General features: G+C 34.1%; 1 protein-coding gene, 1 long non-coding RNA gene and 1 pseudogene across 2 annotated transcripts; all 3 read left to right on the top strand.

The window, feature by feature from the left end:
* Positions 1 to 4441: 4441 nt before the first annotated feature.
* On the top strand, positions 4442 to 5374 carry LOC120078446 (receptor-like protein EIX2). Its single transcript, XM_039032720.1, has one exon. The coding sequence runs from the start codon at positions 4442 to 4444 to the stop codon at positions 5372 to 5374; it is 933 nt and encodes a 310-aa protein (XP_038888648.1).
* Positions 5375 to 7535: 2161 nt separating this feature from the next.
* LOC120078435 lies at positions 7536 to 8214 on the top strand (annotated as a pseudogene).
* Positions 8215 to 14612: 6398 nt separating this feature from the next.
* Positions 14613 to 17840, top strand: LOC120090846. Its single transcript, XR_005485602.1, has 3 exons — positions 14613 to 14745; positions 15215 to 15324; positions 15456 to 17840. It is a non-coding gene; the product is annotated as an uncharacterized LOC120090846 (long non-coding RNA).
* The last annotated feature ends 1012 nt before the right edge of the window (positions 17841 to 18852 follow it).

Here is an 18852-nt window from a genome sequence, read left to right as displayed (position 1 = left end):
TTGAACATAGTGGCTTTGGCTGAACGGCCATAGGTTACACGACCTCAATCCTGAGTGTTTTGAGAAATCCTGCCTTTGAGGGCGGTCCTTTGATTAGTATGGGTGAGAGTGGCTAGATTGCCAACTCAACATGCCTACCTTTTTGGGGACTTGTCTGATCTGGGAGTTGGGAACTCAATCCACAAGATGGAATTCACTCCTTTCTCGAAACAGGAATAAGTAGAGAGATTGCTCTCTTAAGGGCTGATTCCAGAGCTTGAACATAGTGGCTACAACTTCTCTTTGGAAGATAGGACTCACTCATAGTAGGACTATGACTTATGTTCATTAGAGGAATAAATGGTACTTAAGGTGTTAGATGTAAGTATAGGGGCATAACAGTTATTGGCCCAGTTGTACTTACGAGCGATATGTGAAGGGTTGTCGCACTACTGATTTGTTAAGATGGACACATAATATATCTGTGGTAAGGAGAGTTCAGATGTCGGTCTTTAGTGGAGTGCTTGGCAGTTAACAGATGGTGGATCCCGTGACTAAAATATTTAATCAGTTATTCATGTACCGTTGGAGCTTCGAGCTACAGGTCAATAAGGTCCTTTTGGTAGCTCAATGGATTCTGTTGAGGATCAGTTTTTGGTGTTGATTTGAAATGTTCAAATTGACATGAGGTATTTTTATTATATATGATATAATCGGTATTATGTATGAGATACATCTAGTGGAGGATTGATGTAAATGAGATTTACATTATGTACCATGGAATAGAAAAAGAACTATGGTTTATATATTTCATGAGATGAAATATTAAAACTATAGGTTATAAATATAGTATGATAAGTTGGTTATCATTTATATTTATAATAATATTAATTTTTGGATAATTAGTTATTTTTCTCTAACAACCAATTTAGTGGGAGGTTGTTGGTGGTTCATGGTAATCGTGAGTTAAAAGGAAAATTGTTTTCCTAATTTTAGTAAGTTTTTATAAAATGTTGATAAATTGATTTTGAGTTTTTTCTCTCTCGCAAAAAGAAACTCACTGGTGCTTGTCAAGTAAATACTAATTTACTAAGCGACAACGTGTTTTAGTAAACGATCGTGTAGTGTTTTGTAGGCGACAGATACTGAGCTATGCGATGAGCTAAATGATTGCTTAGCTTTTGCTAGAAGATCGCTTAGCTTTATCTAAACGATTGGGCATCGACCTATGCGATAGACTTCTGTCTTCTCCCACTTACCCAATCGTGTACATGATTGTTCATTCCTCCTTCGTCTGCCTCATACCAAGTCTACACAGAGTCCACCCTCTGGATTCTCACATCGAGAATACCAAGGTAACCTTCTTGGTGGTGTCATACACAACTCGACACCATCGAGGGTCTGTGGAGGTTGTTCATGTTGCTGGAGTGTTCGTGACTGAGGCGATTGCTGAAGACGAGCATGAAGTGTTCGTGAAGTATTGCGATCGTGGTTGCCGCGTTCGAGCGTTCGTGAGCAAGGAGCGTGGAGACGAGTCTACAAATGTTTGTATCTTTTGCCTTGTTCATTTGTAGTTATCATGTTGTAATTTCTGTATTGATTGTATAACCGAATGTTTTTGTTTTTTATTGTAATTTGTAATGTTCATTCATGATTGTAATCTAGAATGATCTATTTTTCGCTGCTCATAGAAATCTCGAGTTCAATTTCCTTCAATCTAAATATGGTGTAAACTATAAGATTGCCACAACATACCATCCTCAAACTAACAGGAAGGAATGGAAATCAAATAGATTCTTGAAAAGATAGTTTGAATTAACAAGAAGGATTGGCTCTCAAGCTGGAAGATGCATTATGGGCCTTGTTACAAAAGGACTCGAAATCAAGAAGAACATTGCAACTGGTAGTTGAACTATTGTCGACATCTTTCTGTTATATGTTGTAACCATCAGAGCTTCATCGTTGACTGTTTCGCCTGCATATAAAAGGAAAACAAATGTGAGATTAATGTAAGAGTGAATAAGAAAACGAGAGAGTAAGGCATTCGTCTTGTAATACTTTGAAGAGTAATAAAAGAGAACAGGCATTCGTTCTGTAATACTTTGAAGAGTAATAAAAAAGAACCTTTGGATTTGCACAGTGGACATAGGCCATTGGCTGAACCACTTAAACTGTTGGGTCATTTCTTCTTACCTCTTCGATCATTTAGAATTTACTAAAGTATTGTTTATACGATTGTGTAGTTCCTATCTCATCGTGTACATGATTGTTTAGCTCAGCATCCAATCGTCTATACAATCATTTATCTCATCAGCTATCGTCTACACGATCATCTAGCTTTAATCATCTGTCATCTACACGATCGTTTAGTGCTTCATCCAATCGTTTACATAATTGAACTATCGTTTTGTTCTTGGCGCTTCATCTACACGATAGAGCTGTCATTTGGTAAACGACTAAAGATTTTCAAGCATCAACATATTACTTCCCCTGATTCTTGAATTTTCAGTAACCGTTACGTCTGAGTGTTTTGTGATTGTTAACGTGAAGATCTTGTCATCTGGGACAATAAATGGTAGCAGAGCTCAGTGAATAGTTCAAGACAGCTCCATGATTTGAATTCTTGATTCAGAATAGTCAATCTTGAAGAACAAGAATGACAACTACCAGATATGAGACTAAGAAGTTCGATGGTAAGACAGATTTTGAACGTTCCCTACTGACATTCTCAACTGACATTCTATTCATTTGCAGGGTTCGTAATGGCTAGGAGAGCCTTTTGCTGCCCTAAAACTCATGAAATTCGATATATTTGAATGTTGTAGACCACTTTTAATAAACATCTCGATCCCTAAACCATACTTAGCTAACATTTTATTCATTTTCATCCATGACTTATCCATAATTTTAAAATATGCAACTTAATCTACAAAAAAAAAAAAAAAAAAAACAATAACGAGGGAAAATTTAAAAGCATAAAATTATGATTGTAAAATATGCAACATCAACAAATTTAGAACAAATAGACTTTTAAGATAAGCATCTTATAAATATTATCTTGTACTTGTTATTAATGTTGTTATGAAATTTTTTTTTGTGTTGGGTGCACCTTCTCCACTTGTCAACCTTCTTGAAACATGTCTAATGCTATCTTCCTATCTTCCTTTCAAATCCACAAGAATTAAAATTTAGCCTTACACGTCAAACTTGAACCTAACAAATGAAAAACTTCACTCAAAATCATTTCATTATTGCTCAAATGAGTTAACTCAAAGATTCTAATTCAACACTTTCCAAAAGAACCTTACTCTTAATTCTTATCTCAATTTAACATATTCAAATAATGAATCAACAATCCTAAAAAGAAAGTCTAAGAATTTATACTATCATGTAATGTTTGCCTAATAATGGAGGGCTTGAAGATTTTACACTTCATTATAAGTAAGGAAGATCTCCATAGATTGATAAAAACTTTGCTATATTTGTTAATTGTAAAAAGAAACACCCCCAAAAGACAAAGGGAAAAGGAAGCCAAAAGTGTAAAAAGTGAAGGGACATTGCATATTGTTGTGAAATGTGTTTTTAATTATCCTGTTTAATGTTTAAGTGATAATGGTCAGCCAAAAAGTTCTTTATTTTGTGGTAAAAAAACCAGCCATGAGAAAAGATTGGTTGTTTGGATGTGCTTTTTACATGAAAAATAGCTTCTTTTTTAGCCATTTTCATTTATTTTTCTTTTTTCTCTTTGATATTGGATCTATGGTTAGAGATAAAGGGTAGACAGTTTACGGTCAGCCTTTGAAGATCTCCATAGATTGATAAAAACTTTAATATATCAATTACAATATCAATTAACATGAAGATTTTGCACTTCATTGACTACGTTCCCAGCACACCAGATCGGAAGTGAGAATAATATATCACAAGTTGAAAAAAAAAACCGCTGGCAGATTTGTACCCACGGCTACAGATCTGAACACTGACGCGATGGAGATTGACGGTTGGAGACTGATGGAGACCGATGGACGGTCGATAGACAACCACGAACGAACGGACAGTGAAGGAGATCGGTTAGGGTTTGGGTAAGAGAGAAATGGAAGCCGACACGTGCGATAGGGTATCCAATTTTGGAACTGGGTAAAGATGAAAAGGATAAAATTAGCGGGTGCGTATGTTTAATTTTTCAAGAAAAAAATAATAATTACACCTTTAATATCGGTTTAAAACCGACATTAAAGTCCATATTCAATGTCGGTTTGAAAGCAACATTAAAGATCCATTTTTTTTTTTTTTATAAAAAATTGACATTATACATCCGATTTCACTTTTTCCAATTGACATTAAAGCCCGAAATTCTTCTAGTGTTATATGCCTTCGTTCCAATAAATTCCATGGCAACTTGCCTCGCATATCATCTGATATTGGCCATCTTGATCTTTCAAATAATTCATTTTTTGGAAACATGTCTCATTTCTTATGTCATCGCATAAGCCGAAATAACCAATTGAAGATTCTTCATCTTAGAAACAATATTTTGTCAAAACATATCTCAGACTGTTGGACAAACTGGAGGTTACTAGAAGCTGTGAACTTGGATAGTAATAATTTATCTGGAAAGCTACCAAGCTCCATGGGATCTCTAATCAACCTAGAGTATTTGCATTTACGCAATAATAGCTTTTTCGGAAAGATCCCTCATTTTCTTAAGAATTGCTCGAGCTTAATCACTTTGGATCTTGGTTTAAATGCATTTCATGGAAAAATTCCAACATGGATTGGGACAAATCTCTCAAATCTCAAGGTTCTTGGACTTCGATCTAACCAATTCAGTGGTTTAATCCCAAATGAACTCTGTCATCTCTCGTATTTGCAAATCATGGACATTGGGAACAACAACTTGATTGGGTCTATACCCCATTGTTTTGGAAATTTTACAGCCATGGCTAGTACCGAATATGTAAGGTATGATTATTACATCTTCGTTCGTTTTTCTATTTACACCGGTGATCTATTACTAGAGACTGCATATGGGATAGCTAAGGGCGAAGAGTTTCAATATGACAAAATCCTATACCTCATGACAAGCATGGATCTTTCACACAACAACTTATCAGGAGAAATTCCCCAAGAAATCACCAATCTTATGAAATTGAAATCTTTGAATCTTTCGGGAAACAATATGAGACTAAACATTCCACAAAAAATTGGAAGCATGACAAATGTGGAGTCTCTTGATTTATCAAGAAACCAACTCTCAGGACAAATACCACAAAGCATCTCCAAGTTACCATACTTGGGTTACTTGAACTTGTCTTACAATCACTTGTTGGGTCCAATTCCAACCACTACACAACTCCAAAGCTTTGATCGGTCAAGCTTCCTTGGCAATGAGTAATGTGGACTGCCACTGACCAACACTTGTTCAACAGACAAGACGACATCCAACACAGAAAATGAAGATCAAGCAAAAGAAGGTGATGGAAATTTCATTGACCAGTGGTTTTATTTGTTGCAATTGGCTTTGTGGTTGGATTTTGGGGGATTTGGGGTCCACTATTAATCAGCCAGACTTGCAAACATACATATTTTAGGCACATGAGCTCCTTATGCCACATCAATTAGTGGAAATTTTGTGATTAGAAAAATTCGTTGTAATCCATTAATTATTATAGTGAAAATTTTGACTTCGATTCGTGGTTTTTACTTCTAAGTTTTTTTACATTAAAATTATTTGTGTTGTGTGCTTTACTATTATTGTTGTTCCTACTCCATCAATTTTCTATTAGATTCATCCTAGTGGACAGTTGGTCCTTTGATTATATTCTACTAGCATGATTATGTTCATAGAATAATAGGGAAGATAATATGATATATAGACAATACAATAAGAGTTGATCATTACTATTGTTATCTTTTAGTTTTACAAGGGCATAGGATCATACCATTGATTTTTTTATGTGATAATTGATGATGCAATAAGCTACACTTAAATTTGACTACATGATGGTTGTTAAATAATTCTGTATTATTTTAGTTTTATTCTCTTTCTTCCACGAGTGCCATTATTTTCTATGGTTTGAACCTTCAGCTACAAAATTTATTTGGTTTATCCAGTGTCCGAATTTGTACTAGAAGATGTTATTCCTCTGCTTTTTTCTTGATAAGAAGCAAATGCTAATATAGTAATCAGATTTAAAATATTAGTAATTTGTATAATGCAAAAAAGTTTGCGAAAATAACAAAATTTAAATTCAACTTTTAAAGTCTATTAATGATAAATCATATCGCTAAATGAGAGTCTATCACTAATATAAATTTATCAACGGTAGAATATATCACTGTTAAATTTTGTTATATTTGTAATGTTTTAAAAATTTTGCTCTATACTTTTATTATTAACCAAAATGTCACCTATTGCAATTACGCATGTGACATTCAAAGTCTTTGATAACTCCTCATTTGTGTACCAATTAAAAGGAAGCATTTGAAATTTCAAATGATCTTAGAGAAGATTGAATTTTTGAAATAAAGAATTTTAATTTGAAGGCACGTTGGCATCATTTTGAGGGTCATCTTCAAAGTGGATTCAGTGTTGGTGTAAGAATTTGTTGCATTTTTATGCTAATTTGATTTTAAAAAGGAAACATTTAAAGACCAAGTCATTGCCTCCTAAAAATAATATTTAAAAGTGTCCACCTGTACGTCTCTACATTATCCAATTACAGGACCCACGAGATTTAGAACATCAACCTCAAGAAAAATGTCTATCTGTATGTTTACCACATACTGTTCAAGTATCATAAAATAACATTGGATCTTTCTTTAATGGATAATTGCACATACAAAAATAATCAACCATTATTTGAGATAGCTTATTAACTATGAAGGCTTTAGAACATACATCTTAACAGTTTTTTTTTTCTTTAAAAATATTCTAGACTATTGGACAAACGGGATGTTGCTAGAAGATGTGAACTTGGGTGGTAATAATTTATCTGGAAAGCTACCAAGCTCCATGGGATCTCTAATCAATCTTAAGTCCTTGCATCTACGCAACAACGACCTTTTTGGAAAGATCCCTCATCTAAGATTTGCTCGAGCTTAATTACTTTGGATCTTTGTTTAAATGCAGTTTATGGAAATATTCCAACATGGATTGGAAAAATCTCACATCTCTTGTTTCCTGGACTTCAATCCACTACAACAAATATAACTTATTATAGCTTCTACATATAGCCTTTTAAAATATAGGCTATAGGATTTCATCTAAAAAAAGAGCGCTAAAATGTTAAGAATTCAATTTGGGGACGTGCTTAAAATTCTTGAATTATCCACACGACACCATTGCTCTCACCCCTACTTCAATGCACAAAATCCAAACCTTCTTTCTCTATTTCTCATTTCCTTTCTTCGTCTCTAAAAGTAAAAGCCAAACCTAAATCTTCTTTCTCTCAAATCTCAACTATTGTTTATCTCAAATCCCAACTTTCAACACTGAAACACACCTCTTCTTCTCTTAGAACCCAATTCTTCACTATTCATGAGTATGTTAAAACTGCACCTCTTGTTTACGCTACTCCTTTTCTAGGGCAAGCCTCAAATCCATCACCACTGATCTTTACGATGATATGCTCGTCCACTATTACGTGCCCAAATTTAGAAAAGAGACAAAACCTAATTTGCTTATCAATGGATTTGGAGCCAACACAATGGAGCTAGGATTCGATTCTTCAATGTCTACGTTCTAGAACTAATTTTCTTTGGAAAATTGTACTTGCCCAAAGAGGTTCGAGTCCTTTAGACTTGTTGTATGAAGTTTAATGGTTTCGTTTGATGTTCGGAAGGTGAATGTCACTAGAATTAGCTACAATGGCTTTGTATTGAACAATATAGTCGTTAAATTTTCTGAGCAATTGGAGAAATTGGTGCTTTATTGTGTTGGAGTTTGCTTAGAAGATAAAGATATGACAGACATAATGTTCATCGTGAAAATTGTTTATGGGGTCGTTAGCATTTTACTGCCTTAAATGCCAACAAAGCTAAAAGAAACTCATTCATCTCCTCTTCGTTAAGCCTGTTCAAATTTTGCCCAGTTGTATAATTGATGATTTCATCCATGTGAGCAATTATTGTGGCTCTGAATCTTTTTCTTGTTTACTCGTTTGGATTTCGTCTATTTGTCAAATTGGGAAAATCGCCATTACCAATCAGATTTCAAATTATTTTTTTGATTAGGATAGCAGAACTGATCATATTTCAAGAATAATAATGATTGTAGTTTAGTCAATTTTACTTTGATATTTTCATCTTGGGTTTATTTCACTTTTCTTTAGCGATGGGAAGAGGGATATATTGTTCCTCCAGATTCATTATTTCTTAATCCGAAACTTCTTCTTCCCCTTACTGAGTATTAATCACTCATCAGCATCGCCAAACAACCCCTCGTATATAGGAATTTGTTGCATATTTTTCTTGTCTACATAATTTGATACCTGGGGGCAATTCATCGTATTGAAATAGAAGAGAAAGAAGACGACAAAAGGAGTTTACGTGAAAAACTCTAATTCAGGGAAGAAAAATCATGATAGAAAAGGACTTATTATTTTAATGTCATTCGTATAATAGACCCAACCTCAGATATAAATAGAATAAGGTGAAACCCTAATTTAGCAAATATAGTATAAATTACAAAAATGCTCTTAGGGCTAATTCAACGTATTTCAACACTCCCCCTCAAGTTAGAGCGTAGATATCGGCAAGACTCAACTTGCTAATACAAGCTTCAAACGTCTATCTCGATAACCCTTTTGTAAAAACATCTGCAACCTGTTGGACTGAAGGTACATAAGGAATACAGATAGCTCCGCGGTCTAACTTTTTTTTAATAAAGTGCCTGTCAATTTCCACATATTTGGTTCTATCATATTGCACGGGATTATTCGCAATACTGATGGTAGCTTTATTATCACAATACAGCTTCATGGGCCCCACACTACTCTCGTGAAGATCAGATAAAATTTTCTGCAACCAGATTTCTTCACACACTCCCAGATTCAAAACTCTATACTCTACCTCAGCATTATTCTTGGCCACTACACCCTGTTTTTTACTTCGCCAAGTTACCAAATTTCCCCATACAAAGGTACAACACCCTAAGGTTGACCTTTTATCAGTCACAGATCCGGCCCAATCTGAGTCAGTATATGCCTCAATGCTCTGTGTGTCATGTTTTCTGAACACCAAGCCCTTCCCAGGGGTGGACTTCAGGTATCTCAAAATTCGAGTCACAAGTTCTATGTGCTCCTCATATGGACTCTGTATTAACTGACTTACCACACTCACAGCATAGAAGATGTCGGCCCTAGTATGAGATAAGTAAATCAGTTTTCCTACCAAGCATTGATACCTTTCCTTATTCACAGGAACTCCTTCTGAAATGCTTTTCAGTTTGCTATTGACCTCAATAGAAGTGTCAATAGGTTTGCATCCAGTCATTCCTGTTTCCTTCAACAAGTCCCGAGTGTACTTCCACTGAGATACAAATATTCCTGCTTTTGATCTTGCCATTTCCATCTTGAGAAAATACCTCAAACTACCAAGATCCTTGATTTCAAATTCCTTGCCATCCTTTGTTTTAGCTTAGCAATTTTTGCCTTGTCATCTTCTGATAGGATGATGTCATCAACATATACTACCAATACAACAATCTTTCCTAAGGGTGATATTTTGGTAAACAAGGTATGATCAGAATGCCCCTGAACAAACCCTTGGGACTTAACAAATACGGTGAACCTGTCAAACCATGCCCTAGGGGACTGCTTCAACCCATATAAAGACTTCCTGAGTTTGCAAACATGATTCCCAAACTTAACTTCGAAACCTGGAGGTGGACTCATATAAACTTCCTCTTCTAACTCACCATTTAGGAAAGCATTCTTTACATCTAGTTGATGTAGGGGCCAATCTTTATTTACGGCGACAAACAGAAGAATACGAATCGTGTTTAACTTAGCCACTGGGAAAAAGTTTCTGAATAATCAATCCCATATGTCTAAGTGAACCCTTTGGCAACTAACCTGGCCTTATATCTCTCGAGTGTTCCGTCAGACTTATACTCCACTGTGAACACCCATTTGCAACCAACTGTTTTGTGACCTCTAGGGAGAGCTACTAACTCCCAAGTCTTATTCGCCTCGAGAGCTCTCATTTCCTCCATTACTGCTGCTTTTCACTCGGGAACTTCCATGATCGCATGTACACTGGTAGGTATTGCTAGAGTATCTAGCTGAGTAGTGAAAGCCTTAAAACCAGGAGATAAGTTACTATAGGTCAGAAAACTATGCAAAGGGTACTTTGTACATGACTTGGTTCCCTTTCTCAGGGAAATTGGCATATCCAGAGTGGTATCATAGTGGTCAGTTTTTTCTGTCCCTCTTCAGTATCAGACTTTTGAGACAATTCTGCATCTTTTTTAGGATCTTTCAGCACCTCATTACCTCCTGAAGTTTCAACATTCTTTGAGCTCGTCTCATCATTTTCTATGTTCCCAGACTTCTCTTTAAGACTCTCCTATGAAACAACGGGATCTTGAACCTAAGTTGGTTTCGACGCCGATCTGACTCGACTCGACAGCTGGAGCAAACCCACGATCATCTGAAGCAGATCCGGTATTGAGCGAAGTCGAGGGACCGATCGGCTGCAAATTGCTTGCGAGCGCCGACTGGAGAACGTGTGAAGCTAAGGGACCTTCATCGATGGTGTTAGGCTGAAATGGCTGAGTCTGGAAGCTAATCGGCGCACCGACTAGATCAAGCCCACCACCTGCTGTTCGGCTTGCCGGCTGGATCTTTTCGGCTGCGCCACCTGGGATGATGGTTCGGAGATAGCGGTCAACTGTTGCTTGAATCACAGCCTCATTAGTCAGTGTACCTTCACCTATCAAGTTTGATGAGTGAGTTTCTTTTATCGGGGCTAGGGTTTCATCACCTTGCTCTGATACCATATTGAAATAGAAGAGAAAAAAGATGACACAAGGAGTTTACATGGAAAACCCTAATTCAGGGAAGAAAAAACACGATAGAAAATGACTTATTATTTTAATGTCATACGTACAATAGACCCAACCTCAGATATAAATAGAATGAGGTGAAACCCTAATTTAGCAAATATAGTACAAATTACAAAAATGCCCTTAGGGCTAATTCAACGTATTTCAACACATCACAAGAAGGATTCATGAAATCATTAGTTTTCTTTAAAGCAAGGAATGGGGTTGACTCCATGTTGTGATAAGGTTTTCTTTTCTCAATGACTCTCAGTTCCTTTTATGATGCAACTCCATGCTATCTACCTTATTACTTGGAAAATAACTTGTTTACAGATTGACATGAAATTTGTACTATGTCTAATCTGCATAACATTCTGTTTAAAGTATGTCATCAAGATAGAAATACCATTAAGGTGTTTGCATATAATTGTATAGGCACTATTATATGTATATTGACCAATAAAACCCACATTTCCTAAAATAGTTTTGTCAATTTTGTATATTCAATATGATAATTACACGAGTTTTCTTTTAATTTCTTTGCTATAACCTCTTTTTTCATTCCACGTTGCTTATACGTTTAGACAATTGAATGTCAAATATGTCAGGAAGAAGATAGCATTAAGAGTTTGAATATTTCTTGTACTTACAGTGGCAACTTGGAGGTACCATTTTACTTACTTCTATTTTGCAATGGTATACACAGTTTAATAAAATGGTTCTTAGGTCCAGAGATATTTAATAAGAAAAAGAGTATATTTTGTTAATATGGAAAAAACAATGATTCCCTGGTCAAGTGCGATTCTTCATAATTCACAATGTATATGTTATTCCTTAAATTTTTGTTCCCATGTCCATATTTTCCTTCTCCACTTGTTTGTTCTTTTGGGGGGTGGTCACCTTTTTTAACTTCACAACATTGGAATCTGACAATCAAAATGTTTGTGAAAATTTTGAAAATCTCTTGAATTCTTTTTTCTTGTAAAATATTGAATATTGTGTTTGAACTATACCTTCATCTTCTATACAGAAGTTTAGAGTGATCACTTTGTGGAATTGTTTGCTTCTGAACTTGACAAACATGGTTAGCAGGCACTTTATTGAAGAAAAATCAATGAGGTTCATTTCACATTTATCATTTGCAGTATACTCCTAATCTATCTATCTATATATAAATATAAATCTGAAAGTCAATCTATATTCTCATCCTCTGTATTTATCTTTTTCAAGTTTATAATGGGAGTATTCAAACTATTGATGCATGTGCAACAATTTTTCATAGAGATAGATTTCCACATGTAAACAAAATGAGGTTAAGAAATGTTCGAGGAAGTGTTTTTACTTTTTTACGATGTGTGTATTGCTACATCCTAACTATACTTTGGCATGTTTGTAGGTTGAGTTCAACAAAGCTGCACAATCTTTGACTAATCCAACGACTATTCTAACTGCTCAAAAGAGAAATGCTTTAAACAGATTAATCATGATGATTTTCCCTCTTATCTAGGCATTTTGATTGCACATGGTGTTGTGAACTAATACGTTATTTTTTATGGAGTAAACATATACACAGCAAAAGAAAAACGGATATAAAGTACTCTAACTAATTAGGTTAATTACAAAGGATAAGCATGGAATTAAATCAAATAAAAGGGGAAAAAGAATACAGCCTTTGTAGAAGTTGAATCTTCTCAAAATTAGCTTTGATCCCCTCATGAACGGTTCGTAGACCACCACGAGAGTCTTCCCGACTATTACATGCAAAACATGTAACTTTGAGTTTGATGAGAATTTGACAATAAAAAATCCACTAACTCGAAGTGGGATTTAGTGGGACAAATGTCTTCAAATGAAGACAACACTTAGTCATGCAAAAGCTGACATTTTCCTCTCACAAATATTGGATCTTTCTACTAACTTGGTCAAAGTTTGACCCTCAAAGTCTAAAGTCAACAAATCTTAATTTTTGACTTTCAAAGTCAAAAATCAACAATTTGATTTTCATTGCATTTTTTACCTAGTCAATAATTTGACTTTTAATGCAATTTTGACCAATTCCATTTTAATTTCAAAATTGATTCTAATAATTAATTTTAAAACTAAATTAATATTAAATAATTAATTAAATAATTTAATTAATTTAGTTTGATATTAAATCGAACAATAATGTCAATGAATATGAATCCATATTCATAATTTAAATATCTCATATTTTCTCCCTTTCTTTATGTTTAATTCACGATTAGATTCAGTTCAAATATATCATATATATTTAACGCTTTGCTCTAAAAAACCGAATTTGAACACTTCAAATTCATTTGTCACACTATTCTAAGATTTAGTCCGATATGAGCTAGTAGGGAACCACATAGGCCTACAGATAATGGGCTCCAACGATCTGTGATTAACTAGCTAAATTCTTTAATCTAATTAACCACCATCGTTAACTACCAGGTCACTTCACTAAAGCCCAGTAATTGCACTCTGCTAACTGTAGATATATTATATAACCATGATTAGTAAGTTAACCCTTCCTCGGTTGTTCGTAATAACAGTTGTGTCAAAAGTTATTTTACCCCCGAGATTACATCTTGCTCCTTAAGTCCCACTAATCCTCTAATGAAAATTTGGTTTGTGATCTAATCACTAAATTGAGTCCCTCTCGGGCCAATGAGAGGTTGGGGCCCCTTGTTCAAGATCCAGAGTCTGCACTTAAAGGAACAACATATCTACTATCCCTAAAAGTGGGAGTGAATTTCATCTTGCACCCTATTTCCCCAACTATCTACCCGGTTTTACCCCTAAAATGGGAGGCTTATTGAGTCGGCGCTGTTGAGCCAACCCTCACCCGTGCAAATCTAAGGATAATTCCGAATAAACAGAAGTTCATAATTAGCTAAGTATTATGGTCAAGTTAACTAGGTTATCGCTTTGAAATAGTCAGTCTTAAATAGTAAACAACGTTATAAAATAAGAGTGACTTAATTATTGGTCCGATTTTATGCAAACTCATTGCATAGGACGCTCCTACACCTCATGTTAATACATGAACGAATCAGGATCACTTCATTTATAGCACTTTACAACAAATTGTAACAACTATAGAGTGGGTCACATCCAATAGTGTTACTAGAATAAGGTACATAGCCTTATTTGTATAATATAGACCGTTTTGGCTATTTACTGAACTTGATCCACTCTTATGTCTCCATATAAAGTTCATGTATTCAAATAATAGCCATGGATCTTTAATTTATTGGATTTAGTCTTTACAAGTGCAATTCACATATTCAACAACATGTTTATTGAATAAACGTCAATAACATCTTTATTAATAATAAAATATGTTTAACATTACAAACGGCGAGTTTTAGGACATACAACCCAATAATTTTGTGTTACACTTGTTAGGATGATATTGTGTTGTAAGAGTCATTGAATAGTGTTAGTCTATTAGGCAACGTTTCTATTATATGTTCTTTTAGAATCTTTGTGGTTTGCAATTTGTGTACCTTGCTTTACCAATAGAATGTTAGTAAAACTAATGACAAATACCCCTTAAGAAAAATACACTCATAGTGAATCCCTTCCTTGTTAATAGAAATATTGTGTCCAAGGTTATCGAGTATTGCAACAATTATATTGATTCCCCCAATTAAAAAAAATTGTATTGGCTCCATTGACGACGACAAGAAGACTTCGCATAGAAATTCATAAAGGTTGGCTAGCTGACCTTATTTGATCTCATCTTGGTTTGTCTATTCTATTTAATGGTTTTCTTCCTTTTTCTTAAATTGTTTATCTTTTTCATATATATATATATATATATATATATATATGCCACATGATTGTGAATGTTATTGGCTGTTACGCTATTTTTGTGATTAATTTGGAATTTAGGGTCTTCATACTTCTTTAATGTGGAATAAGGTTCTTTGATTAAATTTAGTTTTTGATTCAATATCCACTCTCTATTAAAAGAATGTAGTTTCTTTCGTTTGGCTTTTCTTGGTTTTTTTTCTTTTAAAAAAATATTTTAAAACAACGATACTTCACTTACTTCTATGCATACACTTGCAAGTTTGATATTAAAACGTTGAGTGATCAATACTTTTTTGTATGGTCAAATTTGCATCAACATTCCGATCTTTGAAATGAATTTTGAACTTTAATTTGTTGTATCAATAGTGCTACCGTTTGGGTGTCGAAGACTTGTAGCTTCTTTCTACAGAAGAGCTATATACGCATAATTCATTTCTTGGTATTTTTAATGGATGGATTCTCGGCAAGCATCGAAGGTAATAGGTCAAGAGATTCTTGAACTTTAGTTTGTAGCTTACATACCTTATGTGATTTTAAAGATATATGTAATATGTTTGTTGATTAAAATTTCCATCTTATTCACACCTTGTCTGCTTCTTCTATTTAGTATTGTTCTATTGGTATGAGAAGGCTGAGGAGAGTTGGAAAAATTGGCAAGTTTGTAAGGGTCTTTGTGAATGAGAAGTAGGTGAGTTTCTCTTTTGCTCCTATTCCAATATGCTTAATGTGTCAGCTACTCTAGGTTTGCTCTTATGTTACAATGCTTGAGTATAGAATTGAGCAGTTATAGATTACAATATGCGGTGGTTTTTAGCATAAAGTTTTAATTCATACATGTATTGTTGTAGTATCTTTAATCCACTTTGTTGAAGGAATTCAAGCAACATATTTAATTTTAAATGGCTTAAGCCGAGAGCAAGGGTATTATACTCTATGTATCAATCATATTGCTTTGAAATTCGTTTGTATATAAAAATGTTTGATAATATTTCTGCTGAAGAAGCTGAAAAAGATTGCATTTTTTTTTTTGGCAGTGAAATGTTACTTCCTATGTATTCATGTTTACATGTAATTGAGATACTAGTTTTACGAGACCATGTTGCTACTTGACTAGGCCTATGATTTCCTTTTTCATTTTAAATATCATTCCTATTTTCCTAATATTTATTATATTTGTGGATTCTTAATGGTATGAGAGCAGAAAAGAAGCATTTTTCACAACTTTCTTGCCCCTTTCAATTGCTGGTTGTTTGTGTTTAAACTTCATTTATTATTTGAACGGATATTTTAGCAGTATTTGAGTATATAACTGACTAACGTAAGAGATATTATTGTGATAATATGCCTTGTTATGATAAATATGCCCTGGTCTACGAGATCGATAACTTCAGAAAGGTGTAAAGGCTTAAGAAGGAGTTCCCGAATGTTGAGTATGGCGCTTGAACTTTCATAGCCAACCACTTTGACTGCTACTACTGGAAAAAGTATGGTTCGACGTACATTTACAACAAAGCTTATGTGATTAGATTTATCTTTTGTTTTTAATCACGTTTTCGATTAATCTAAAACATAGGAAGATGGTTTCATGTTCAACTTCATAGGAACACAACATCGTGAGTTTCAAAACAGAAGGGTTGCAACAGAGAATAAGGTTGCAGCCTCTATTTTAAGAGGACAACTAGGGCATTGGATTCAATTTTTAAAAGAGGTCTGCGACTTCGATTTTTAGATGTTGGTTTCAATTTGCAGAGGTGAGGGGAATTTAGTTTTGATTTTTAATTGAAGAATAAGTTTTAGGTTTCGATTGTCAAAATGCGGCATATTAGACCAATTGACTTTTTGATATTTGGAGGTGAAACTTTGAATGGGCTTTTAGTGTGGTGACTATTTATTTTCAAGCATTTTATTGAATTCTCTAATGATTGGGTTTGTGTTTGTTAAGTGTAACAAGTAACTGGTGGGGCAGTGAAGAAGGCAATGGTAAATGAATGGATCTTAATTCTGAAAGTGCGACCCAAGTGATTGCTTTTAATTTATAGCTTTAGGTTAGTTTCCATTTTTCTTACAATTCGATTTGATCTTTATAATCTCAACTTATCCATATAAGAGGATGAATATATTTCTTGAATTCTTAATAGAACTAGTTTTATGCTGAACATTTTAGCCATTGGCTATAATAGCTGTGTTGGAACTCAGAGCCTTATGAGCATGGAGAGGTAAAAGTTTCACTATCTGTTGAATCTAGAGTTTCACAGGAGAGTTAAAAGTTTGTTTTACAATTATAAAGATTTTTGTTTTGGTGTCTCTACATAGATAATTTCCAACTTCTACCATAGTATGTTTTCTATTTAGGGGAGTTTTAACCCCTAGAGATGTTAATCATGTTCATAAGTCATGCACAACACTTGTGGAGATATATCTATGCAAATAGAATGAGCATCTTAAGAATTGAGACATGGATCATGAGGGATGACTATTGCTCAAGTAAAACGAAATAACATTCCAATTAACGTTATTCTAGTTAGTTTGGTTTAGTTCATGATGTTCAATTTCCATGTTGTCTTTATTTTTATGATTGGTACTAAGTTATTTAATTTTGGTTTTGATCATGAAATTCAGTTGGATATTACATGGTGTAATGTATTGATGGCAGTTGAAAGAGTAATTAATTACACATATAGATATCTTGAGTTATTTGTACTTTTTTCATATAATGAAAATTGGGAGCCCCGAATGTTGTAGCTAGAAGAAGTAGCATAGTTGAATATAAAAATGAGTTATTTAAATTTATAAAAAGATTTGTTGCAGTTTGATGAACATGATCTTAAAAAGAAAACACTGTTGTGTGTGCAGGCTTCTTTTTCTTCATTTTTCGACTATTGTTCGAGACTATACTCCTTGCATTATGATCATAAGTGTTTGATAGACATCAATCCCTTGTTTTAAGTTGTTTAAGGGTTAAGAGTGTTTGTGGATAAGGAGTAGAGTAGTGAAATTTGGAGATGGAAGTTCATATCAACTATTAATTTGGTATGTTTTGTTCACTCTATGATAATATATCAATGAATAGGAAAAAAAAGGTTATAAGGCTCTTAAAACTGGAAGTTGGTTCAGATTTGTATTCTTTTGTCTTACCTCTTATTTGTTATTTTGTCTGTTAATATAATAATTCTATGGTAAATTTAGCGATTATTAATGAAGCACACATTTTTAAGTTGTTTTGAGTGTCAAAATAACAATATTATACATTTTTTGTGTTGTTTTGAGATTCAAAATTATACTTAGACACTTTTCAAGTCATTTTGGAAGTCAAACTAATGCTAATTCACTTAGACACTTTTATGGAAAGCTCAATTCTATGATGCTATAATCCTCAACATTGATAAATTTTGTATTTTGTGAACGTTGTATAGATGCAAATTGCACTTGATGATTTCTTGTAGATATTGGATAATTTATTTAGTTTCTAATGTAAATTGATTACTAAATTTCAATAATGAAAAAGAAGTCATCGTATTTAAAGCGTACATTATATATATATTTCATGTGTTTATTTAGTTGAAAACAAGTGATTGTAATGTAAATAGGCATAACTTCAATGTTGTTTGTTATAGTTGTTGCGAAATCGACAATTAAAGAACACAAAAAAGGAACGTAGAGTAGAGAAGATCAACACACAGGTATACGTGGTTCACTAACAGTGTGTTACCTACGTCAACGGGCAGAGGGAGAACAAAATTTTCTCAAAATTACATAAAAAACGGCGCCTCTAGGTTAGAGAGTTTATATATTGCATTGCTCTAAACCCTAGAGTCAAAATCATAAACAACTGCAAATAAACCCTAGCAAGACCCCCGTACTAGGTTGTTCGAAGCGCCAGCAAACAAATTCAAGGCATTTCAACAAATCTCCACCTTAACTTGAATTTTCTCCCAGATAACAGATGTACCAAATGCAACATAAATCAATATCGTCAGATTAACCCAGACTTCTCCCTCATGCCT

The sequence above is a fragment of the Benincasa hispida genome, chromosome 1 (assembly GCF_009727055.1).
Source record: "Benincasa hispida cultivar B227 chromosome 1, ASM972705v1, whole genome shotgun sequence".
Classification (NCBI taxonomy): domain Eukaryota; kingdom Viridiplantae; phylum Streptophyta; class Magnoliopsida; order Cucurbitales; family Cucurbitaceae; genus Benincasa; species Benincasa hispida.
This window is presented reverse-complemented; position numbering and strand designations above follow the sequence as displayed.

Coding starts and splice junctions, on each gene's coding strand:
- LOC120078446 (XM_039032720.1), top strand. CDS start 4,442: ATGTCTCATTTCTTATGTCATCGCATAAGCCGAAATAACCAATTGAAG.